Source organism: Crocuta crocuta, unplaced genomic scaffold (assembly GCF_008692635.1).
Source record: "Crocuta crocuta isolate KB4526 unplaced genomic scaffold, BGI_CrCroc_1.0 scaffold113, whole genome shotgun sequence".
Lineage (NCBI taxonomy): Eukaryota > Metazoa > Chordata > Mammalia > Carnivora > Hyaenidae > Crocuta > Crocuta crocuta.
The window spans coordinates 229579-255701 of record NW_027530368.1 but is presented as its reverse complement, the minus strand read 5'-3'; the positions used below and the strand labels follow the sequence as shown (position 1 = coordinate 255701).

The window sequence follows — 26123 nt, the reverse complement described above, 5'->3', positions numbered from 1 at the left end:
AACAAAACAAACAGTTCCTGCTGAAAAGAAATGCTTTAAAACAAAAACTAGGAGTCATCATTTAATTAAAATGTCCAGAACATGTACCATTATTAGCACACAATTTTGTTATAACTTTTGGCATTTTAGCTTCATTATCTGAACTGGTGGTTCTCCCTGTTTTTCTGGCTACTCAGATTTTAAAGAGGGGGGGGAACAATAATAACCAGCTTCTAGTTATAGGTAATTCCCAGACTGATAAATGCCATCTTACCCATTCCTTTTGACTGATCCAATATACCAGTGTGTCTTTAAACCCTAGGGGTAAGAACTGTTTAAATGTTGGTTTTATGTCATTCTCACAAATTAATGTTCAGTTATGGTTATTATACTATATGGGCTAACTAAAGTAGTGAAAAATACTTGCTCGATGATGCTCTAAGTCTTCACTTTATATAGCTACCTTCGAGATTCAACCTCTTCCAAAATCCATGGAGTTTTTTCATCTACAGCCAAGCTTCCATTTGTTGATGTCTCGGCTTTGTCTGTTAACAAATAAAATTAATTTCATACTGTAAATTCTTCAAAGAAATAAAATGAAACATTCTGAATACAAAAGTTGTATTTTGGGTATATATACATACATATATAAATATATATAAACACAATTAATATGCTTAAATTGCATACTTCACCATGTAATGAAATTACAATGTTAACTCCCTATCACAATATTAATAGGCATTGAGCCTGCTAGCCTAAGACACCTTGGCTGATGAATATAGTTCAGCACTTGAGAACAGTAATAAAATTCTACAATGTTTCTTTTTCTTGTATTCTTTTTCAGTTGTTTTCACCCATTTTTTTTCTATCCCTGAATTACTAAAAATATTTGCATTACCAATAAGTTATTCATATTGTTTCTTAACCTGTACCATAATTTATAACTAACTACAAGTCATGTGTTTGAAAGTCATTTTGCTTTAACCAGCTACTTGGTTATGATCTTATCTCTTTCACTATTCTCCAAAAGCACCTTAATCAAAGGAAGGCATCTTTGAAAATACAAAACCAGTGTGGGAACTAAAAGGCAGCATCCAAATCTTATTTGAGATCTTACAGATGATTCTCTACTGAAACCCACCAAAAGGTCTTTAACCTCCATCCCTAATCTGTGGATTGGCCATGAAATCTTTAAGTTAGATTTCCGACACAGCCTACAGACTTATGTCAACTCATCTCAACAAAGTCAATATATGGACACATACTGTCTCAAATACCAAATGAGTAGAAGTTATAATTTTTATTTTTTTGTCTTTGACTCAATTCAAGATATTTTGAAGCCCTAGTTATAAATATTTTGGGTTTTTTGCAAAGGGGTAGGTGAAAAGTTAGTGGGAAAATACACAAAAAAGCATTATTTTAAAACAGGAATGAAAATATTTTTATTCTCTAGCTGATAATCCAGCTTAATGAATAAGTCATATTGAATATGAAAAACACTAACGTGATAACTGTTGTAAATACGTTGATTCATGTTTTAATTCATCTTGCCTGCGTTTCATAAAGGTCATGGCTTGTTTTAAAAGGAGTGCATGCATGGATGACTCTATTTCTTGGATGCTGATAATCTGAAAATACACATATAAGTAACATTTTGTAGATCAATAATCATAAAAAGTAATACTTAGATAAGCATACGTACGTGCTCACTACTCCTATAAAAGGAACATTTTCAGTACTACCACATTTTAATTAAAAAAATATTGTGAGATACAGATCTGGCTGCCAATACTTTAAAACTGATAATCAACTAACTGTACTAAAACAGCTATAAATATCATAAATAATGAAAGCAAATGGGCTGGGGTCAGGAACATGGATAGGAGTGAAAAGATAAGTATTAGGATTTTTTTGTAATTTGAGAGAAAGCACACGTGTGAGTGGGAGAGGGGCAGAGAGGGAGAGAGAGAGAATCCCAAGTAAGCTGTGCACTGTCAGAGCTCGATGTGGGGCTTTAACTCACGAACCGTGAGATTATGACTGAACTGAAATCAAAAGTCAGATGCTCAACTGAGCCACCCACGCACCCCCAAATAGGATTCTTTTTTATTTCAGATATTAGGAAGGGTACAGATATTTTTTAGAAGCCTAGGGGGTAGACTGTGTGAGGGCACTTGAGGAAACTGATAAATCTGAAAAAAAGGGGAGATAGAAGAGACTTAACCAGACAGGTAAGAAAGCTATGAAGCAAAAATGAATGATTAGTTAAAATCGACATTCTGATGTTTCTTGGGCAATAATTCTCCCCAACTCCAATGATGTTTACAAAGCAGCTGCCCTGGGTACATCAATGTGTATGCCAATGAGACTTTAACAGTTTAATTCTTCAAGGATCGATGAAGAAAGTTGTATTGCAATAAATACTTCAGAAAGTAACTACCAAGTGACAGTAAAAGTAAAACTTGAAACAACTGGAGAGAAAAAAAACCCAATTGTTTGGTAGTTTTTAAAATGTAAATAAAAAGCAATGAAGTAGAGTGTATTTTTTTAAATGGTTTGCTTAAAAAAAAAAAAGTCAAATGTAAGGGCTTAGTATGTATAAAACAAAAACAGAACTTATAAAGGGAAAGAATGATCTATAAATATGATTAACACAAAAATGTCAAAGTCAGGATGTCAAAGAAAACACTGTAAACGAAATCAGAAGACAAAACGGAAAGTTTACCTACATCAAGTAGCATTAAAAACTTTAAGCAGTAGTAAAGAATTTTCACCATATAAGGAAAAAAAGAAAAGGAAAAAGGAAAATTGCGCCTATGAACTGAAAAGATAACAAGGCAAATAAGACACATCACAGACTACATGTGTTAATAAAATAAAGGTTTTGAGATCAAATATGTACAAAAACCATTATTTATAAAAAAATTTTTAATGTTATTTTTGAGAGCGCAAGTAAGGGTGGAGGGCAGAGAGAGCGAGCGAGCGCACGCGCGCGCGACAGAGACAGACAGACACACAGAGGATTCTAAGCAGGCTGTACTGACAGCAGAAAGCCCAATGCAGGGCTCAAACTCATGAACCGGTGAGACCATGACCTGAGCTGAAGTCGGATGCTTAACTGACTGAGCCACCCAGGTACCCCTGCAAAAATTGTGTTTTAAAATGAAGTAAGCTGGGGTGCCTGGGTGGCTCAGTCAGTTAAGCGTTCAACTTCGTCTTAGGTCATGATCTCACGGTTCGTGCGTTTGAGCCCTGCATTGGGCTCTGTGCTGACAGCTCAGAGCCTGGAGCCCGTCTTCGGATTCTGTTATCTCCCTCTCTCTCTGATCCTCCTCGCTCACACTGTCTCTCTCTCAAAAATAAATAAAAAACATTTAAAAAATTAAAAAAATAAATATATAAAATGAAGCTGAAAATAAAACTGATGTAATCTCTCTGGTATTCAAATAATTTAGCAATGATTCATAGGCCTTAAAAGATATTTAGAAACTCTGACTTAATAATTCACTAAGAATTTTTTTTAAACAGAATTTTAACACAAAAATTTAACTCTTGTTATTTACAATACCAAAATAATTGCAAAAAAAACTAATATTAAGGGGACACTTAATATCACAGCATGTCAAATATGTGTAGGAAAACCCTAAAGGAAAGTAGTTGTGGGATTCAGACTTTAAAAAAATATCTCATGGTAAGGGGATTTCTTTATAAACAGGAAATACTGTATTTATAACCTTATGTACCTTTTCATTAAGACAGTCAATTAAATTTTCCACATAAATTTTCATGCTTTTATAGAATTTAAAATTTAGAGCTTGATTTGATGAATTCTCTAGGTTCTGGATGGTATTCTTCGAGCTCTTGATATCTTGTATATATTTTTCATATTCCCTCAAGTGTGAGCGGTGAGTATCCTGTAGCAATGTTAATCTAAATAAACAAAATAAAAATAAATGAAAACTGTGTTTCTCCAACTTCTATTTCTACTACAGTAACTATCAGTCTAATGAGTTTTTTTAAAGCTACCTTACAGAAACCAACAAGGAAATGGACAATTATATAAACCTGGGTTTATGAGACTTGCTGAGCAAAGGAGAACACCACAATGAAAGAGGTCTCAAAGGAAATGGGAGGAAAGGACACTTACAGGTTTTTATGTGCTTGAGCTAATCCGAGGATAATTTTAGAGTCAAAGTTAATTAAGTGTGGATTGATCAGAATTTGTAAACTAGGTGAGTTGAGTTGCTAGACATTCCAAGGTCTTATATATGAAATACAAGAGTCCATGGGGAGTAACTGTTAAATCACTTTGTGGTCTTTCTTGGAATATGGGTATTTTTGTGAATAAGCTGGTATTAAAACCATGTGAGCATGTTATGATTTGGTATAATTTAATATTTTGTGACTCAATGGTTTTATGTGTCATTAGAATTTGATGTTGTTTGAGGCATGTTTTCTATATTTGCTGCAGTCCCCCGTACACTGCTCTTATTGATAAGACAGTCCACTTTTTTTTTTAAACTCTTATGAGTGTCACGTGTATCAACTAATGTAGCATGAAACAAGTGTCAAATATAATTCAACGTCTGCTTATTTTTTAAAAGTCATTTCTCTCTCCATATATGTGCCAGTAGAGGAATAAGAACACCATTTCTTTAAAAATATCTGGAATAGGTTTTTCACTAATATCCGACACTGTGAGTATATTAAAATTTGAGAATTAACTACAAATGAAGTAATAAATTCACAGTATGTGGACTTCAACTTTCTTTAAAAAATTCAAATCCTCCAGCTAACTTGCTGTATATAATGAAAAATCATTAGTTAAGCACCTGCTTAGACCAAATGTCATCTTTTTCTATCCCCCTTAAAGAACAAATGTCTTCTTCCCTGGAACAAAGATAATAATGTCTTGTAGTTATTTTGTGCCTTTTCTGCTCTTGCTACCTTAGTGTTTTGATTTTTGTAGTGACATACCTTCAGTCTTTTCTCACTTTCTTTTGTTCATCTTCTATACATTTGTGTCTCTGTGTGTGTTTACCACTGGGATTATAAAAAACGTTATAGTTCTAATAACTGATTTTAAGCTGATAACTTCAATCACATACAAGAACGCTATTCCTTATTTCCTCCACTTGTTACTGAAGTCCCATATTACATTAAAAAAATTTTTATTCATTAACAATGTTAGCTTTTTGTGTTTATCTTTTAAATTCTATACTTGAACTGTAGTGATTTTTACATCACCTTTAGAATACCATATGATTCTCTATTTGTTTACATTCTTAATCCTTACCAGACGGCTTTATATATATTTTAAGCCAAATTTATGTCAAAAGTTTTTTATTAAGAAAACTCTACACCAAGTGTGGGGCTTGAACTCACAACCCTGAGATCAAGAGTTGCACGCCCTATTGACCAAGCTAGTGAGGCACCCCAGACAGTCTTAAATTTCATATGCTTCACGCTACTGGCTGGCCACCTTCCATTTGAACTTGAAGGACTTTTTTTTAAGTACACTTTCTTTACCCAGGGTGATACACCAAACCAGAACCCAAACATGTAAAAATCCAAGGTGCTAGAAATACAAACTCAATTAATTCAAATTCAAGCTGGTCCAGACCCTGGTCACAAACCGTACTGAGGTGCATATAAGTACCAAGTCAGGAAGAGGGGGAAGGGAGTAGGGCCAAGAGAAAGGGGGGGAAGGGGGTTCCCATTGTCCCCCTAGGGATCACCTCACAGTGGTACCTCTACCTTCCCAGTGACAGCGAAGGCCTACTAAGTCCTAACCTTTTTAACCCCCACCCATCCCTGGCCAGGGCTTTGAATGCCAGTCCCAAATGGTTCTACCCTCCCTTGCCCCATCCTCACTTGCTCAGACTTCCAGCTTCACTCTCCGCCTCCTCCATACTCTTCTGTGATTAGTAGCAGGTTAGGGTTCCGTTTGAACTATAGTGAGGCTAGGGACCAAAGGGAGGCAAGGTAGAGACAGGTGAAAAGAGAAGAGCAGTCCAAGAATCTCTCTCTTCATGGGATCCCAAAGTGAACAATCAGCTCACTTTTGCGTCTGCTTGGATCTGAGAAAGTGCACTGTAGGCATAAGCAGCTATCCTGGAGACCTGCTACAAGTCAGAGAAGAGAATGGGCTCGCTGGCCAGCACCTGATGGGACTGGCTGGTCAGAGACAGCAGTGGCAGCAGCTTCTTCCAGTGGGTCAGGCTCTCGGCACAGCCAAGTGAGTGTGTACTCCCTTCCCGGCCCATGTACTCGTGCTGCTTCACGCCTCGGCCATCTGCAGCAGACAGGTCAATGATGCTGCTGGCTGCCTTAGCAAGGATGGGGGAGAGCCAGGCCTGTTCATCTATGTGAGCGGAAGACAGGCTGTGGTAGGTGGGCTCAGGTCCATTGAAGGCTTTGGTAAGGGGGCTGCTAAGGTCAAGTAGCAGCATCCGCTCCTCGATCCTGGTCTCAAGTACTCGTTCTCACTGCTCTAGCAGTGCCCCACGGCTGGGGTCGGACTGGGCGTTCACTAAGACAGTGTCTGAAGGCAGCCCTTTTGGTCACATCCTAAAGGACTTTCTTTTTAAAACAATTTTCAATGTTTATTTTTGAGAGAGAGAGAGAGAGCGTGCACGCGTGCATGTGCACAGGCAGGGGAGAGGCAGAGAAAGAGGGAGGCACAGAATCTGAAGCAGGGTCCAGGCTCTGAATTGCCAGCACAGAGCCTGACGTGGGGCTTGAACCCACAACTGCAAGATCATGACCTGAGCTGAAGTCAGCTTTTAACTGAAGGAGCTGCCCAGGAACCCCTTCAAGGACGTTTAATAGCAATTTTTGTAAGGCAATTCTAATGGTGATGGACTCCCTCAGCTTTTATTTGAGGTCTTTATTTTTCCTTCATTTTTTAAGGACAATTTTACTGGTTATAACAGTCTTGGCTGGGAGTTTCTTTCAGCACTTTGTATATAACATCCCAGTTCTTCTGGCCTATAATGCTTCTGTTGAGAAATCTACTGATAATCTTGTGGGGCTCCCTATTACGGGAGAAGGTCCTTGTCTCGCTGCTTTCAAAATTCTTTCTGCCTTTGAAAATTTGATTGTGTCTCAGTGTGAGCTTCTCTGGGTTTATCCTTCTTCTAATCTTCTGAGCTTGAAACTAGATGTCTACTTCCTTTCTCAGATTGTTAAGTTTTTGGTCATTGGTCATTTGGTCATTTGATCTCTGGATGAGCTCCTGCCGCACTCTCTTCTTCTCCCCGGAGTTCCGTAACATGTATATTGTTCTGCTTAATGTGTCCTGTTAAGCCCCTTAGGTTTTCTTCACTCTTTATTCTTTCTGTTCCTGACTTGTAATTTTAAACCAGTGGTCTCTGACGTCACTGCTTCTTTCTTCTGCTTGATCTAGTAGGTTGTTGATCCCCTCTAGTGAAATTTTCAAATCATTTACTGTATTGTTTAGCTACAGAATGTTTTTTGTTTAACAGTTTTGCTTTGTTGATTTTCTCACTTTGTTCATGTACTGTTTCCCTGATTTTGTCGTGTGTGTTCTCTTATAGCACATTCAGCTTCTAGAAGTAGATAATTCTGAATTGTTTGCCAAGTAATTCGTAGATCTCTACTTCTTCAGAATTGGTTCTAAAGATTTATTTTGCTCCTTTGGTTGTGTCAGGTTTCCCTGTTCCTCTTTATTTCTAGTTATTTCTAGTTGTCGTCTACATTTGAAAATTCACTTGAGGGAAATAGCTTCTAGTAGTGGAAGAACATCACCAATCAGCCTGGCTAGAGATGTGGAGGGCAGGGGGAGGTCTTCTGAAATCTTTTATGGGGGATAGATCTTCTCTGGGCTTCTATATGAAATTTCCCTATTACAGAATTTGTGGGTTTAAGTGTTCATAGTGTCTTGCTCCCTTTGGTGTTTGTCTGAAGTTCTCTAAGGCTTCTGGCTCTGTAGCAACTGAGCTCTTTTGTTTTCTGTGGCCCCCAGGTATTCAAGGTATGACAGTTCAGGATGCTGAGATAGACAAGGCAGGAAACAGTCCCTCGACGGTCCCTCCAAAAGCTTCAATATTATATGTATGTTCCACTCTTCTTTTTCCTTCTCAATGGAGAAGTTGTGAGTTAGGCTTTTTTGCTCTCTCACAAGCAGTGTGGGCTTGAAAGAGTGGCTGATGCAATTGAAATGAAATGGCTTTTCTTACCCATTACAATGTGGCTCTTCTTGGCTTTGAGCTTGCTTGGCATAATGCAACTTTCTGAACTGGTTTCTGGAGTTCTCATAAAGGCTTCTTGGACTGTATATTGTTAAGTTGGTATCCTAGGAGGAAATGAGGTATGGGGTTTCCTACTATGGCATCTTGCCATCACTCCCAACTTATTATTTTTAAAAATTAAAGGTTGTTTAACAATGCAGATAAAAGCTTATAAAAATATTAAAACAAGAATTTGATATATATGGATTTCAACCATGTAGTATGTATCTATTAAAAGATTAAAAAGACCTATACAGAAAGAAAATCAGTTGTGCTAGTGTGGTAACATAGGCATTGCTATTTTTTACTATAAATCTGTTTATTATTAGTATTTGTACTTAAGAATTAAAAAGAACATAGTGTTTTCACTATTAAATGTCTGGACAAATTATTTTAAAATCAATTCCACTTACCTAGTATTTAATTGCTTCTTTATAATTTCTAAATTTACTGGTGGAAATGAAATGGAAGTATCAAACTTCTTCACTGTTTGAGATTCAGTGCTGTAGGAAAGATCTAGGTCTCGTCCCTAAAATTATGAAAATTTGTATTGTTTTAAAAGACTCATTAATCTTACAAATATAACAGCATGAAAGGAGACTGGGTATTCCAATGTCTCATCAGCTCAAAATTCCATGCCTTTGACATTTTTCATAGTTACAGTAAAATTCTCAGTTTTAAAACATGGAACTTTAAATCTGCATGCAAGTGGCAAATTACAAAACCTTACTTTTCACAAAAGCTTGCTTCCTGGTTATTATTTTTTTTTTTTTTTAAAGAGAAAAGAGAATGTGCACAAGCACGGAGTGGGGCAGAGGGAGAAAGAAAGGGAATCTTAAGCAGGCTCCATGCTCAGTGAGGAGTCTGACGTTGGGCTCCATCCCTTGCCCCTGGGATCATGACCCGAGCTGAAATCAAGAATTGGACCCTCACCCAAATGAGCTACCTGGCTGCCCCAATATTATGCAATTTTATAATTAGTTACAATTATAACTATGTAATAGAAACATGGGAAAATATTTATAACGTGTCAAACAAACAAACCAGAATTTGAAATTGTATGCATATTATTGTTCCCAAGCTACATGCCAAGGCATTCAAGTGAACTCAAAGGGATGCTGTGAAGTATTTTAAATATACTCTTTAAGGGGCGCCTGGGTGGCTTAGTCGGTTAAGTGTCCGACTTTCGCTTAGGTCATGATCTCGCGGTTCGTGGGTTCGAGCCCTGCATTGGGCTCTGTGCTGACAGCCATCTCAGATCCTGGAGGCTGTTTCAGAGTCTGTGACTCCCTCTCTCTCTGACCCTCCCCTGCTCACGCTGTCTCTCTCTCTCTCTCTCCTAGAAATAAATAAAACATTAAAAATTTTTTTAAAAAAATATACTCTTTAAATAGTAATATTTTAAGGGAATACACATTTATCATTTATTGAAATACTAGTTTTAACTAGTTCACAGCTGCAACATTAGATTGTGCTACAGTCCTCTGATGAAGTCTTATTAGTGAAGGTGAGTTTGAGGGGCGGTAATAAAAAGCAAGTACCTACTGAAAATCAATTTGGAAAGGAGATGAGAATGGCAGTGTGCAATCTGATTCCAACATCTGAGCTGTCATGTAGTGCCCAAGAGGTGCACACATCCCATAAGTAACTGTGGTTACTTGAAAATGAAATTCAAAGATTTTTTCTTCAATTTANTTTTTGTGTTTATCTTTTAAATTCTATACTTGAACTGTAGTGATTTTTACATCACCTTTAGAATACCATATGATTCTCTATTTGTTTACATTCTTAATCCTTACCAGACGGCTTTATATATATTTTAAGCCAAATTTATGTCAAAAGTTTTTTATTAAGAAAACTCTACACCAAGTGTGGGGCTTGAACTCACAACCCTGAGATCAAGAGTTGCACGCCCTATTGACCAAGCTAGTGAGGCACCCCAGACAGTCTTAAATTTCATATGCTTCACGCTACTGGCTGGCCACCTTCCATTTGAACTTGAAGGACTTTTTTTTAAGTACACTTTCTTTACCCAGGGTGATACACCAAACCAGAACCCAAACATGTAAAAATCCAAGGTGCTAGAAATACAAACTCAATTAATTCAAATTCAAGCTGGTCCAGACCCTGGTCACAAACCGTACTGAGGTGCATATAAGTACCAAGTCAGGAAGAGGGGGAAGGGAGTAGGGCCAAGAGAAAGGGGGGGAAGGGGGTTCCCATTGTCCCCCTAGGGATCACCTCACAGTGGTACCTCTACCTTCCCAGTGACAGCGAAGGCCTACTAAGTCCTAACCTTTTTAACCCCCACCCATCCCTGGCCAGGGCTTTGAATGCCAGTCCCAAATGGTTCTACCCTCCCTTGCCCCATCCTCACTTGCTCAGACTTCCAGCTTCACTCTCCGCCTCCTCCATACTCTTCTGTGATTAGTAGCAGGTTAGGGTTCCGTTTGAACTATAGTGAGGCTAGGGACCAAAGGGAGGCAAGGTAGAGACAGGTGAAAAGAGAAGAGCAGTCCAAGAATCTCTCTCTTCATGGGATCCCAAAGTGAACAATCAGCTCACTTTTGCGTCTGCTTGGATCTGAGAAAGTGCACTGTAGGCATAAGCAGCTATCCTGGAGACCTGCTACAAGTCAGAGAAGAGAATGGGCTCGCTGGCCAGCACCTGATGGGACTGGCTGGTCAGAGACGGCAGTGGCAGCAGCTTCTTCCAGTGGGTCAGGCTCTCGGCACAGCCAAGTGAGTGTGTACTCCCTTCCCGGCCCATGTACTCGTGCTGCTTTACGCCTCGGCCATCTGCAGCAGACAGGTCAATGATGCTGCTGGCTGCCTTAGCAAGGATGGGGGAGAGCCAGGCCTGTTCATCTATGTGAGCGGAAGACAGGCTGTGGTAGGTGGGCTCAGGTCCATTGAAGGCTTTGGTAAGGGGGCTGCTAAGGTCAAGTAGCAGCATCCGCTCCTCGATCCTGGTCTCAAGTACTCGTTCTCACTGCTCTAGCAGTGCCCCACGGCTGGGGTCGGACTGGGCGTTCACTAAGACAGTGTCTGAAGGCAGCCCTTTTGGTCACATCCTAAAGGACTTTCTTTTTAAAACAATTTTCAATGTTTATTTTTGAGAGAGAGAGAGAGAGCGTGCACGCGTGCATGTGCACAGGCAGGGGAGAGGCAGAGAAAGAGGGAGGCACAGAATCTGAAGCAGGGTCCAGGCTCTGAATTGCCAGCACAGAGCCTGACGTGGGGCTTGAACCCACAACTGCAAGATCATGACCTGAGCTGAAGTCAGCTTTTAACTGAAGGAGCTGCCCAGGAACCCCTTCAAGGACGTTTAATAGCAATTTTTGTAAGGCAATTCTAATGGTGATGGACTCCCTCAGCTTTTATTTGAGGTCTTTATTTTTCCTTCATTTTTTAAGGACAATTTTACTGGTTATAACAGTCTTGGCTGGGAGTTTCTTTCAGCACTTTGTATATAACATCCCAGTTCTTCTGGCCTATAATGCTTCTGTTGAGAAATCTACTGATAATCTTGTGGGGCTCCCTATTACGGGAGAAGGTCCTTGTCTCGCTGCTTTCAAAATTCTTTCTGCCTTTGAAAATTTGATTGTGTCTCAGTGTGAGCTTCTCTGGGTTTATCCTTCTTCTAATCTTCTGAGCTTGAAACTAGATGTCTACTTCCTTTCTCAGATTGTTAAGTTTTTGGTCATTGGTCATTTGGTCATTTGATCTCTGGATGAGCTCCTGCCGCACTCTCTTCTTCTCCCCGGAGTTCCGTAACATGTATATTGTTCTGCTTAATGTGTCCTGTTAAGCCCCTTAGGTTTTCTTCACTCTTTATTCTTTCTGTTCCTGACTTGTAATTTTAAACCAGTGGTCTCTGACGTCACTGCTTCTTTCTTCTGCTTGATCTAGTAGGTTGTTGATCCCCTCTAGTGAAATTTTCAAATCATTTACTGTATTGTTTAGCTACAGAATGTTTTTTGTTTAACAGTTTTGCTTTGTTGATTTTCTCACTTTGTTCATGTACTGTTTCCCTGATTTTGTCGTGTGTGTTCTCTTATAGCACATTCAGCTTCTAGAAGTAGATAATTCTGAATTGTTTGCCAAGTAATTCGTAGATCTCTATTTCTTCAGAATTGGTTCTAAAGATTTATTTTGCTCCTTTGGTTGTGTCAGGTTTCCCTGTTCCTCTTTATTTCTAGTTATTTCTAGTTGTCGTCTACATTTGAAAATTCACTTGAGGGAAATAGCTTCTAGTAGTGGAAGAACATCACCAATCAGCCTGGCTAGAGATGTGGAGGGCAGGGGGAGGTCTTCTGAAATCTTTTATGGGGGATAGATCTTCTCTGGGCTTCTATATGAAATTTCCCTATTACAGAATTTGTGGGTTTAAGTGTTCATAGTGTCTTGCTCCCTTTGGTGTTTGTCTGAAGTTCTCTAAGGCTTCTGGCTCTGTAGCAACTGAGCTCTTTTGTTTTCTGTGGCCCCCAGGTATTCAAGGTATGACAGTTCAGGATGCTGAGATAGACAAGGCAGGAAACAGTCCCTCGACGGTCCCTCCAAAAGCTTCAATATTATATGTATGTTCCACTCTTCTTTTTCCTTCTCAATGGAGAAGTTGTGAGTTAGGCTTTTTTGCTCTCTCACAAGCAGTGTGGGCTTGAAAGAGTGGCTGATGCAATTGAAATGAAATGGCTTTTCTTACCCATTACAATGTGGCTCTTCTTGGCTTTGAGCTTGCTTGGCATAATGCAACTTTCTGAACTGGTTTCTGGAGTTCTCATAAAGGCTTCTTGGACTGTATATTGTTAAGTTGGTATCCTAGGAGGAAATGAGGTATGGGGTTTCCTACTATGGCATCTTGCCATCACTCCCAACTTATTATTTTTAAAAATTAAAGGTTGTTTAACAATGCAGATAAAAGCTTATAAAAATATTAAAACAAGAATTTGATATATATGGATTTCAACCATGTAGTATGTATCTATTAAAAGATTAAAAAGACCTATACAGAAAGAAAATCAGTTGTGCTAGTGTGGTAACATAGGCATTGCTATTTTTTACTATAAATCTGTTTATTATTAGTATTTGTACTTAAGAATTAAAAAGAACATAGTGTTTTCACTATTAAATGTCTGGACAAATTATTTTAAAATCAATTCCACTTACCTAGTATTTAATTGCTTCTTTATAATTTCTAAATTTACTGGTGGAAATGAAATGGAAGTATCAAACTTCTTCACTGTTTGAGATTCAGTGCTGTAGGAAAGATCTAGGTCTCGTCCCTAAAATTATGAAAATTTGTATTGTTTTAAAAGACTCATTAATCTTACAAATATAACAGCATGAAAGGAGACTGGGTATTCCAATGTCTCATCAGCTCAAAATTCCATGCCTTTGACATTTTTCATAGTTACAGTAAAATTCTCAGTTTTAAAACATGGAACTTTAAATCTGCATGCAAGTGGCAAATTACAAAACCTTACTTTTCACAAAAGCTTGCTTCCTGGTTATTATTTTTTTTTTTTTTTAAAGAGAAAAGAGAATGTGCACAAGCACGGAGTGGGGCAGAGGGAGAAAGAAAGGGAATCTTAAGCAGGCTCCATGCTCAGTGAGGAGTCTGACGTTGGGCTCCATCCCTTGCCCCTGGGATCATGACCCGAGCTGAAATCAAGAATTGGACCCTCACCCAAATGAGCTACCTGGCTGCCCCAATATTATGCAATTTTATAATTAGTTACAATTATAACTATGTAATAGAAACATGGGAAAATATTTATAACGTGTCAAACAAACAAACCAGAATTTGAAATTGTATGCATATTATTGTTCCCAAGCTACATGCCAAGGCATTCAAGTGAACTCAAAGGGATGCTGTGAAGTATTTTAAATATACTCTTTAAGGGGCGCCTGGGTGGCTTAGTCGGTTAAGTGTCCGACTTTCGCTTAGGTCATGATCTCGCGGTTCGTGGGTTCGAGCCCTGCATTGGGCTCTGTGCTGACAGCCATCTCAGATCCTGGAGGCTGTTTCAGAGTCTGTGACTCCCTCTCTCTCTGACCCTCCCCTGCTCACGCTGTCTCTCTCTCTCTCTCTCCTAGAAATAAATAAAACATTAAAAATTTTTTTAAAAAAATATACTCTTTAAATAGTAATATTTTAAGGGAATACACATTTATCATTTATTGAAATACTAGTTTTAACTAGTTCACAGCTGCAACATTAGATTGTGCTACAGTCCTCTGATGAAGTCTTATTAGTGAAGGTGAGTTTGAGGGGCGGTAATAAAAAGCAAGTACCTACTGAAAATCAATTTGGAAAGGAGATGAGAATGGCAGTGTGCAATCTGATTCCAACATCTGAGCTGTCATGTAGTGCCCAAGAGGTGCACACATCCCATAAGTAACTGTGGTTACTTGAAAATGAAATTCAAAGATTTTTTCTTCAATTTATCAGTGTTATTTTTTCCCAAAGACTACTAAGTTAATAGGACATAAATAGTATAAAATTCTGGCTCGAACTACTCACTAAGTGGAACTGTTTGGTACTTCTTTTGGCCTAGGGGCACCAGAATAAAATTATGGACACTGTGGGCTCCATGAATGGGAAGTCTAGGAATTTCTGATATATACTATGACTATAATTAAACAAATACTTAAGAAGGAATTATGCAAACCTAAGCAGAATAACGACGGTGACGTTTTTTCTCAAAATATTTTTCTTCATGCTGTTGCTACATTGATTTACTAAAAAGGGGAGAGGGATCTAACTCTATTACAGTTATACAAATAGTCCTCTAAATCATTTCTCTGGTCAGAGATTTCGAAATACTGTTATAATCAAACACTTACCTTTACTTAACTTCTTAGTTTCAGTAACACGGAGGTCTTAACAATACTTTATTTATAAGAACACATCATCTTTCAAAGTATTGTTTTTTGTTTTGTTTCTTGTGATTGTGCAAGCAGGGGAGGGGCAGAGGGAGAGAAAGGTTCTTAAGCAGGTTCTACGTCCAGTGCGGAGACCAATGTGAGATCTCATGACAGTGAGATCATGACTGGAGCTGAAATCAAGTCGGACGCTTAACCAACTGAGCCACCTAGGCGCCTTCAAAGCATTCTTGTTACAGATTAAAAAATATAACCTTTATATTTACATAGCTTATAAGCACTTTGTTTTAAATCATTATGATTGATGAGAAATCAGATTTAGAAAATTTGGGGTGCCTTGGTGGCTCAGTCCACTAGGCATCTGACTTTGGCTAAGGTCATGATCTCATGGCTCGTAGGTTCAAGCCCTGTGTCGGGCTCTGTGATGACAGCTCAGAGCCTGGAGCCTGCTTTGGATTCTGTGTCTCCCTTTTTGCCCCTTCCCTGCTGACACTGTTTCTCTCTCTCAAAATAAACATTAATAATATTTAAAAAAAAAATTTGCTTAAAGTTGCACAAATATTTATTGAGGACTCACAACATTAGGCACAGAGGGATAAAACACTGAATAATAATTTTTTTTTTTTTTTTTTTACTTATTTCTAGGACTTTTGAGCTCAGGAACAGTGTTTTTTTAAATTAGTTTTGTTTTAAACACGTTTGTTTAAACTTTACATTTATACACCTACCATATGTCGCAGTTACCATAAAATTTAAGATAAAAAAAAATATGGTCCCCTTAAATGGCCTAATAATATGCGGAAGCTGTTTATAATCTAGTGGGAAAAGAACATGATATATAAAGTGTAAGTGAGTTGAACAGTGGGCAAAAGAGAGGTCTGTGTCCTAACCCCCAGAATCTGTCAATATGATGTATTTGGAAAAAGGGTCTTTGTGTTTGTAATTAAGTGAAGCATCTCAAGATGAGAACATCCTGCATTATTCAAGTGGGCCCTAAATCCAATGTCAAGTTTTCTTATAAAAGACACAGAGAGGCACAGAGAAGGCGGCCATGTGAAGGAGACAGAGCGAGGGGTTATGCAGTCAAAAAGCAAGAACACCTGGAGTGACCAGAACTTGGAAGACAAGATTCTTCGCCCTAGGGCCTTCAAAGGGAGCACAGTCCTGCTAACACCTTGCTTTAAGAGTTCTAGCCTCCACAACTGTGAGAGAATCAATGTCTATTTTAAGCCATCAAGTCTGTGATAATTATAGCAGCCTTAGAAAATTAATACACATGGGATAAAAAATTATTACCTCTGTGATTTTAACTGCTTTCCTCATCTGTTGCTGTTCCCAAATATCTTGATTTTCATCTTCCTGACTTTCTTCACTTGTTTCTTCATTTCTAGGTGCTAGGAAAAAAAAAATTCATGAATAGCATTTTTCCATTCTAATAGCATCAGCTAACATTTTTTGGGGGCTTATAATGTGCTGCTGGCTTAGCAGCTTTACATGGGTTAAGTTATTCTTCACAATAATTCTGGGGAAAAGCACTATTATCATCCTTATTTTATAAAGAGGACACTCCTATCAGGAATTTAATAATAACTTGTCTAAGGAATATGCTGAAGCAGAGACCTGAATCTGGGAATTTGTACTCATCACCAAACTGTCCCACTGAAAACACTATAGTTTCACATATAGAGAAAAAACACGGAAAAAATGAAACATTTGGTACTCCTTAACAGAGATTATAAAATTTTTTTTAAATGCTTATTTATCTTGAGAGAGAGCAAAAGCCCACACATGACCAAGGGAGAGGCAGAGAGAGAGGCAGAGGATCCCAAGTGGGTTCTGCACTCGATCTCATGAATCATGAGACCATGACCTGAGCAGAAATCAAGAGTCAGATGGTTAACCTACTGAGCCACCCAGGTGCCCCCAGAGATTATAAATTCTACCTGGGAATCAAAATATTGAAGAATAATTTCTGGGTTGTAAGGAACCGAAAGTCTCATTCTGAAAAAATATTATTTGAAGTGACAAAAATCTTGGTAAAACATATTACTGTTTATAAATGAGAAATGTGGAAAAAAAAATAAATGAGAAATGTGAAAATAGTCCTTTGAGACTTAAGAACTATTGGTAGAGGAAATTTTTTATTAGAGCAGGGGAGATTTTAATAAATGAAGCCTAAAATCTCTGTACATGCTTCCCTGCTAAAAAAATCTTTAAAAAGGTGATAATGAAAGTTTTCAAGATCAAAAATAAGACTGCACAAATTTTTTAACCTGTCAAAAAAGATCAAGTGGAGGTCAGATATTATTATACATTATCTTTGGGTAATAACATTTTAATACATTTATCTTTTAGACTATGATGTCATTGACTAAATTGGTATTAAATAAAAACCAACTTCTAATACCTTTTAAGGTAAAAACTTATTACATTAAGTTTTTATGGAGATTTGATTATTATATTTTAGTGAAAAATCCCTTAATGTTCATATATTGCAAATAAATTAAGTATGTACTTGTTTCATCAGCCATCCTCTGTCTAAGTGTTTGAGGCTGTAGGGTAAATGGTATTCTCTTTTCATGGTCATCAGGCTCACTCTCAGTATCTTCATCACTGTTTTTCTTCATCCCAGTGATGGCAGAGGTATGTTTTACATCCAAAGAAATAAAATCATCTTGGGTCCTGGCCAATTCACGTTTCCTGCGGGCTGCCTGAATAAAAGCTGCATCAGGGATATTTACTGAAAGAAAAAAAGACAACAACACTGAAAACCAAACACCAACAGAAATACATATTCCTTGTATTTAAATAAAAGGCACCATTTTTCTAAGTTTTTCACTATTCTAATATGAATGTAACTATACAGTTCAAAACTTACATCAATTATAAATTATTTTTATAGAGATTAAATGTAAATTAAAAAAATGAACCAAATCTAGAAATATCAGAAAATATTCTACCACTTCATTTTATTTTTGAGCTTATTCATCAGATGTTGTTGCTGACTTTTTGTTGAGGGCTATTTCTCATTTCCAGAAGCTCTGAGACTGTGAGGGGAGTAGGGATGTGGAGAGTTGAGCAAAGAGTTGCTTAGTCAATGAGAACTGTGGAGGTTAGAATGAAGGGGGATTGGCCAGTTAAAACTCACAAAGAGGGACGCTATATATATTATGCCCTGCCCCATCCCAGAGCATCCAAGCATATAGGGAATAAGAAACTAAAACCACAAGCCAAGTCAGCCTCTAAGGTCCTGTGGTGATTTCTACATGAATAAATGTAAGTTAAAAAGTATAAAGAAAATAATCAGGTTCATTGAAGAATATTTAAGTGAGATCTTTTAACAGAGCCTTGCTTTAGTTTAGTCTTTTGTTTGTTTATTTTTGAGATAAACAGAGAGAGAAAGAGAGACAGATAATTCAAAGCTGGCTCTTTGCTGACAGCAAAGATGTGAGGCTCAAACTTTTGAACTGTGAGATCATGACCTGAGTCGAAGTCAGATGCTCAACCAACTGAGCCACCCAGATGCCCCTAGGTTTTCTTTTTTTTTTTAATGTTTTATTTATTTCTAGGAGAGAGAGAGAGACAGTGTGAGCAGGGGAGGGTCAGAGAGAGAGGGAGACACAGAATCTGAAACAGGCTCCAGGCTCTGAGCTGGCAGTCAGCACAGAGCCCGACGTGGGGCTCGAACCCATGAACTGTAAGATCATGACCTAAGAGAAAGTCAGACGCTTAACCGACTGAGCCATCCAGGCGCCCCACCCCTAGGCTTTATTTTATAGAGTATAAACCACATTAATATGGACTCTTCCAACTCAAAACAAGTTTCTTCGTGCATGATCTAAGCTGAAATTTATCTTTACTTTCTGGAAAAAAATAGTTTCTTAAGCAAAATACTAAGGTAAACCATATGGGAAAAGAAATTTTCACTTTTTGAAGCAATTCAAAATGTTCTTTAGGGATGTCAAGCCCCCAAGGCTCAAGTAAAATGTTCTAAACTTTACTACAGACTGATCTAGAGTCTTTTTAAAAAAAATTTTTTTTCTTAATGTTTATGTTTGAGAAAGGGAAAGAGACCCAGAGCACAAGTGGAGAAGGGGCAGAGAGAGAAGGAGACACAGAATCTGATGCAGGCCTCATGCTCTGAGCCATCAGCACAGAGCCTGATGCAGGACTCAAACCCATGAACCATGAGATCATGACCTGAGCCGAAGTCAGACACTTAATCGACTGAGCCACCCAGGTGCCCATGATCCAAATTCTTTGAGAAATAAATAGAAAAGGTTATGTGCCTTTGAGAAATAAATAGAAAAGGAGACTTGGAAATGTTCCAACTTTTGAAACAGAAAAAAGGAGACAGAATTCAGAAATTACTGACCAAAATGCTTGACATCGGTCCTAAGGAAAACAAAAAAGTGCTTGAATTATGAAATGGTAAGTGGTTATCATTAAAAATCATTATGTTCATTAAGAATAAGGAATATCGGGGCACCTGGGTTGCTCAGTTGGCTAAGCATCTGACTTTGGCTCAGGTCATGATCTCATGGTTCATGGGTTCGAGCCCCGCGTCGGGCTCTATGCTGACAGCTAGCTCAGAGCCTGAAGCCTGTTTCAGATTCTGTATCTCCCTCTCTCTCTGACCTTCCCTGCTCACGCGGTCTCTCTTCCTCTCTCAGAAATAAATAAAACATTAAAAAAAAAAAAGAATAAGGAAGATCAAATCAAATGATTTACTTTTTATAGACTAGCACTAATTTATAGATTAGGATCAGGGACATGATGCAGGTCAGATGCTTCTCCATCCTCCATTAAAAAACATTTAATAGTTTCCTTGTGGAAAATGTTAAAATGTGTGGGGAAAATCACATACTGCACTGGATTCTTAACTGGTTGAATAATTACTCAAAGGAAAAAAAGTTGATCATGAAGTGCTATAGCCATCTGCTAGAGGGCTTTGTATTTTGTCTTTGTCTGCTTTAATCTTTTTTTAAAATTTATTTTGAGAGAGAGTACAAACAGGGGAGTGGCAGAGAGAGAAGGACAGAGAGAAGCCCAAACAGGCTTTGTACTGTCAGCCCAGAGCCTGACACAGGCTTTGATCACATGAACCATGAGATCATGATCTGAGCCCAAATCAAAGAGTTGGACTCTTATGACCGAGCCACCAAGGTGGTGCCCCTGGTTTAATGATCTTAATATGACACGAATGAAGATAAAAAGACATGTCCTTAAAACTGGGAGGGACAATTAATATATTCTAAGGCTGAATTAAGACTCAAAACCTTCACTACAAGCTATACTAACATTTCCTGATGCTGGTTATACATCAGAACCACCTGGGAAGCTTGATAATCTACTGGTACCCAAGCTCCCCATCCCAGAGATTCAGATTCAGTTGATCTGAGGTGGAGCTGAGCAACAGTATAGTTTTACAGTCCTCTGAGAAACTTACTGTGAAATCAGGGTTAAGATGATAAACTCGGGTTCAAATACTCAAATTTATGAATACAAAAACAGAAATACTTGAAGTGGAAGTGATAATTGCAAATGACTTGGTGGGGTTTAATAAATCATAGGAATAGACTCACTAGTGAGATACTAGTTGTATATAAAGCTAATCCTTTCTGAAGCTACAATAAAGAAATAAAATTTCAAGAGTATTATCCTCTCTTGTCTATACACCAACACCTAACTCAAAGGTTCCCATATAGCAGATGCTGGCCAAACATGGGATGAATTAATAAAGTTAGCATATTGCTTTATAATAAAAACATGCAGATTTAAGTTAAATAATTTTCACACATATCATCTTATCTGAGGAGTAGAGGTTAATATCATGCCCCACGAGTAACACACTGTATCTGCAACAACATCAAGGCAGTAGTACACTATTGGATCATTCTAATAGTGCCACTGTCTGAACAAAAAAATAAATGCACTCCTTGGTCCATGTACCAATCTCCAAACTTCTCACATTCCCTCATATTTTCTTCTCCAGAAGAAAAAAATGTATCCCTCACAGAACAAGTTTTCAACCTCCAGTGTTTCTGATATGCACATTTCAGAAGGGAAACTTCTCTGTGCTGTGCTGTCCTTGTACTCTGCAAGACATTTATCATTTCTTGTCTCCACGGCACTACAGGCCAACAATACCTCAGTCACAATAATTAAAAACTATCCCACATATTTGCAAACAGTCTTTCCTCCGTAGATGGACACTGCTACCAACACTTTACAACTACTGGCTTATATGGCCTAGTCCACCTTCTTCTATGCCAGTACTATGACAATTTGAATGTATCCAAATTCAAAATCCAGTTCCTTAGTTGCACCAGCCACATTTCAAGAGCTCCACAGCTACATGTGGCTAGTGGCTACCGTAGTGGACAATGAAGATGTAGAAAATTTTCATTATCAAAGAAGTTTCATTGGACAGCACTCTGTCTAGAATCTAGACAACGCTTCACTATCTACTAGGTTTCAATTCTGAATACTGGTTTCATCATTAAGTCCTTCTGTAACTTGTGAACTTATGTAAAGAAAAAAATTACTAGAGCTACTGCTTGTTATTTAATGCTGATAAAGCACTTATTACTACATTGCACATCTTTAAAAATGCATTTAAACAATTACATTTCAAGTTAATTTGTTTCTTTTATAAAACTACATATTTTTATTTTCTCAGAAGGTGTGCCAGTCTTCATGAGACTGACAAGAGTCCGCAGACAGGACAAGTCACAAACCCTTAAGCTTGAGTAACAGGCCAGAAGAATATGTTCATCAAGTATCTGCTACAACTTCTAAATTCTGTCACTGTTAACACAAAAAGCAGTCACAGACATTTATTTGCAAAAGCAGGTGATGGGTCATATTTGGTTCACAAGTGGTAATTTTCCTTGAACTGGACTGATCTTTCTAAAAGACAAAAATGGTCCTGCCATTTATTTGCATAAAATTTTCAGTAATTCTCCCAAACTCTGTATTATCTGACTCCAATTTGTCTCTTTGCTTTTTTTGTCGTTTCTCTATCTTACACTCCAACCAAATATTTTCATTCCAACAACTATTTTTAGTTCTCTGCATATGCTATGTTGTCTTCCCTAGGGTTTTATATTTGCTATATCCTGTACCCAAAACATCCACACTAACAAATTCTTGCCACCCTTCAGATACTGGCATTAATCACCCAGTGTAGCACACCGGTTAAGAACACAGGTTCTGGAGTAGATTGCCTGGGTTTGAATCCTAGCTCTGCCTCTTACTAGCTGTCTGACCTTGGGCATGTCATGTAATGGAAAAGAACAGTCAATTTTGGCACTGTGACAATCATTAGTAATGATGTACTTGCCCCATACTTCACTATAGTTGTGTTACCAATAATAAGAATCACTGGTGTAGAAAATGCTGATATTAGAAATAAAGTTAACTTAAGTCACAAAATTTACCAACCTATTGATGAAAACTCTTCTTCCAGAGAGCTAGAGCTGTTGGATGATGAACTCTGACCATTCTTACTTTCTGAGGAATGCTCGGTTTCACCTTCTTCATCTGTTGAAAGATCAACTATTCTGGATTCTAAAAGGACATTTTTTGAACAAAGAGTCAAGACAGTGGAATCAATAACTGAAATTCTACACAACATATAGCATATGTATAATACAGTATTTTAATTTTTCTCCACGTATTTGAGGTATATGTACAGATCTTTCTCCATTTCCATTCTTTCTGAAACCAATGGATGATCTAATAAATGTAGACTTACCCTATTTAAGCAAACTGCTTATCTAAAAAAATATTCTCTTAAAAGATGCAATGAGAAAAGGAAACAGTACAGAAAAAAAACCACAACAACAAATGAAGGAATATTTAAAACAAGAAAGAAAAATGGTGGTGGTTAAATTGAAAAAGAAAAAAAAACTAATGTACACTTACTATATGCTAGGCACTGAAATCTGTTTTACAAGTTATTTCACACAATTATAGAATTTCGCAATTCTGTAAAGTAAATGCATGATGTTATTGACAAGGACATTAGGGACTAGAGAGGCTAAGTAACATGTCCAGTGTCACAAAGTTACGAAGTGGAGAAGAGGGCTTTCAATCTAGTTTCATTCAAGTCTGGAATCTAATTCTCTTTATATGATATTTCAATGGCTGGTGGCACGTAGTACTGTAATGAGCACTGCGGTCTCAAACCACGAATCTCTTTTGATTCTAGTGTGTGATTTTGGGAAGAATAGTCTGCCAAATAATCTATTAAGCAAAGACAACATTAAGAGATAACCCCATAAAGGTGTTGTGAGAACTGAATGAACAAAATGTGAAGGAATTCATTGTATTATTGACAAGAAAGGGCTTGTTAGTTTACAATTATTTTGTATTTTTTATAAATTTTAAAACTTAAAAAGATTACATAAATAGTACTCTTTATCTTAAAAATGTCCCGTAATTAAGAGACCTATATAGAGTTAAAAAAAAAAAAAAAATCTGGAGATCAAAACTTAGAAGACAGAGGAATACAAGTACAGATTACATCTTTCTGTGCTACTATTTACAACTGCTCTTACCTGTTCCCAAAGTCGACGAACACCAAAGCAGTGATTCTTGGAGCATGGTCCATCAACCTCTGGAAGTCCCTAGGACCCTTTCTGAGGGTCTCTGAGTAAAAAACTATGCTCATCATAATATTAGCATCTTATCTGCCCATTTTACTCTGCTGCTATTTATTTACACAATGAAGCAAGAGCAGGGGTGGGTAAAACTCCTGGCTTCTCAGTGTGAATCAATCAGTGACAGCAATGTGTGGTAGCAGTCACTGTATTGTTCACCACCATGCATTGCCAGGAAAAAAAAATCCAGATGCACTTCCATACTCAATGAAGCAATTAGAAGTCACTAACTTTATTAAATCTTGACCACTGAGTACACATCTTTTAAATATTCTGTAGAACAACATGGAAGTGTGTATAACGCACTTCTGGGGCCTGCTGGAACACAATGGTTCTCACTGCAAAGCACTTGTGTGACTGAGTTGCAAGGTGATCTAGCCATGATCTTCAAGGAGCAATACCACTTTACTTGAAAGAATGACTGATAAACTCGAGTTATTTCCACATGTATACCTGACAAATTTTCTCAAAAATGAGCAAAGGTGTGCCTATCACTTCAAGAATTAGAGATTTCAGGCGAAAACTGGAATTTTTGAAAAACATATCCTGCACTGTGAGCGTCTTTGCAATACTTAAAGACTGATGATTATCAGTAGTAACATTAACAGACTGGGGGGGGGGAATACTGTATAATAAAATGTACCAACATTTGCAAATGCTATGAAAAATAATTTCCAATAGTCAATGCAGGATGTAACCAATCATGCATGGGCAAAAGTTCCATTCAAGTGCAAAACAGACCAATGATTTTAATGTAAGGGACCATAAAAAAAAAAAACACCTGAAAAACACTGTTTCAGCTACCAAGTTGCAAACTGACCTTTAAGTAATTACTGTCTGAGCTTTGTTGTAATACCAAAGCAGAACACCCTCAATCATCTAAAAGGCTATTAAGTATTCCTATTCACTACGTACTGTGGTTTTCTTTTCAGATTTCAAATGAAACAACCTATCACAACAGATTGAATGCAGAAACATCAAGATTTGCAAATGGAAAACAATGTCACTGTCACTACTTTTTTTTAATAAAGTAGTTACACGGGAGAAGACAATTTTTTAAATCTCAAAACTAACGGAAAACTGCATCATTAAGCTCCAGTTCTAACCAGAACACATCTTATGTAAACATCTTCATGCTGCTTAAATTCTAGACTTAAAAACGCAAAGGTACTTCAAAACTACTGCATTGTAGTTCCCGCCACTCTTGGTGGAGTCTACAGCATCTTCAATCCATTGTGCTACCAGGTGACATCCATCGTCATTCTAATTTGCGTTCTTGCAAGTAACTGACGAAAACTGAAACAAGCAAAGGAAAACGTCCCCTAGATTTCTTCTAATGTACTTATTCTAGCTAAGTGTTTTCCAGAAAACTAATTGGCGACGTTTCCAAAAGTGCATAAAACTTTCTCCTACCTAACAGTATCACAAAACTTTTTTAAAGTTCTGGGACGATTAGGTNGCTCCCCCGGAGCCCCGGGTTCAGCAGACGGCTCTGCAGCGTCATCGCTATCACTGGAGGGGGCTCGGCGCTGCCGGAAAGTCCTCTTCGGCCTTTGAGCCATGGCTGACGCCGGGTGGCCACGCACGCGCTGTCTTCCCTACACCCGCCAACCCGGTCTCTGGCGTCCACGCCGGTGCGCGCTCCCGTGTATAAGGCCTGGCCGCTGCGTGCGCGCTGGTTCCCCGCGCCGTCCGCTCCGCCTTCGTCCTGCGCATGCGTGTTCTGCCTCTCTCACCCCCGCCCCGCCCCCCCCCGCCGCCCATGGTTCTGGTCTGTAGAGTTCGGTTCCCAGGGCTGGCCTGGAGATGCAAAGCGCTCTCTTTGCAAGGCCTGCTTGTACCATAGTGGAGATTTGTTGTTGAAAGAGCCCCTTAGACTCCTGGCGATGAGTGCCACGGTAAGCAGCACTCACAGGCTCTCCTTGTGCAAACCCTATCTAGGAATCAGGCACTATACCCACATTCTAGACTGGAACCGCATCTGCTGTCTTTTACTTTCTGAAAAAAGTAAAATTCTGTCTGCAGCCGGGAATTAAACAAAAAACTTGAAGGGGGTGGGGGTGGGGAGATTGCTTCTGAAAGCTAACCAGTAAAATCTACACATAAATGATAGGTGCACGAATAAGCAAATATCAAACGATTGCCCTCAGGTGACAAGTTTTCAACAGAACCTGGTTAAGTGCTTTGGTCCATAAGAAAAAACTGTATCTGAGAACGGAGGGTGTTGTTTACAAAGCCGCACGGTGATGAGGATGGCAAAAACCGTGGGAAACTTGGACTGTATCCGTTAAGCTCTGTGTGGAAAGGGGAAGCCTTCAACCAGGGACTTTTGAGTT

General features: G+C 38.3%; 1 protein-coding gene and 1 pseudogene across 1 annotated transcript in view; both read right to left on the bottom strand.

The window, feature by feature from the left end:
• Window positions 1–23726, bottom strand: part of GCFC2 (GC-rich sequence DNA-binding factor 2) — a 49442-nt gene extending 25716 nt beyond the window's left edge. Inside the window, exons 1-8 of the mRNA XM_077766217.1 lie at window positions 23686–23726; window positions 22568–22693; window positions 17637–17861; window positions 16418–16515; window positions 13403–13518; window positions 3726–3912; window positions 1487–1610; window positions 443–524 (exon numbers count right to left, since the gene is read on the bottom strand). Of these exons, the coding sequence (XP_077622343.1) occupies window positions 443–524; window positions 1487–1610; window positions 3726–3912; window positions 13403–13518; window positions 16418–16515; window positions 17637–17748 (719 nt within the window). The 5' untranslated portion in view covers window positions 17749–17861; window positions 22568–22693; window positions 23686–23726. The remainder of the gene's footprint in view (window positions 1–442; window positions 525–1486; window positions 1611–3725; window positions 3913–13402; window positions 13519–16417; window positions 16516–17636; window positions 17862–22567; window positions 22694–23685) is intronic.
• On the bottom strand, window positions 6013–11189 carry LOC144233378 (ragulator complex protein LAMTOR1 pseudogene; annotated as a pseudogene).
• Window positions 23727–26123: the final 2397 nt, after the last annotated feature.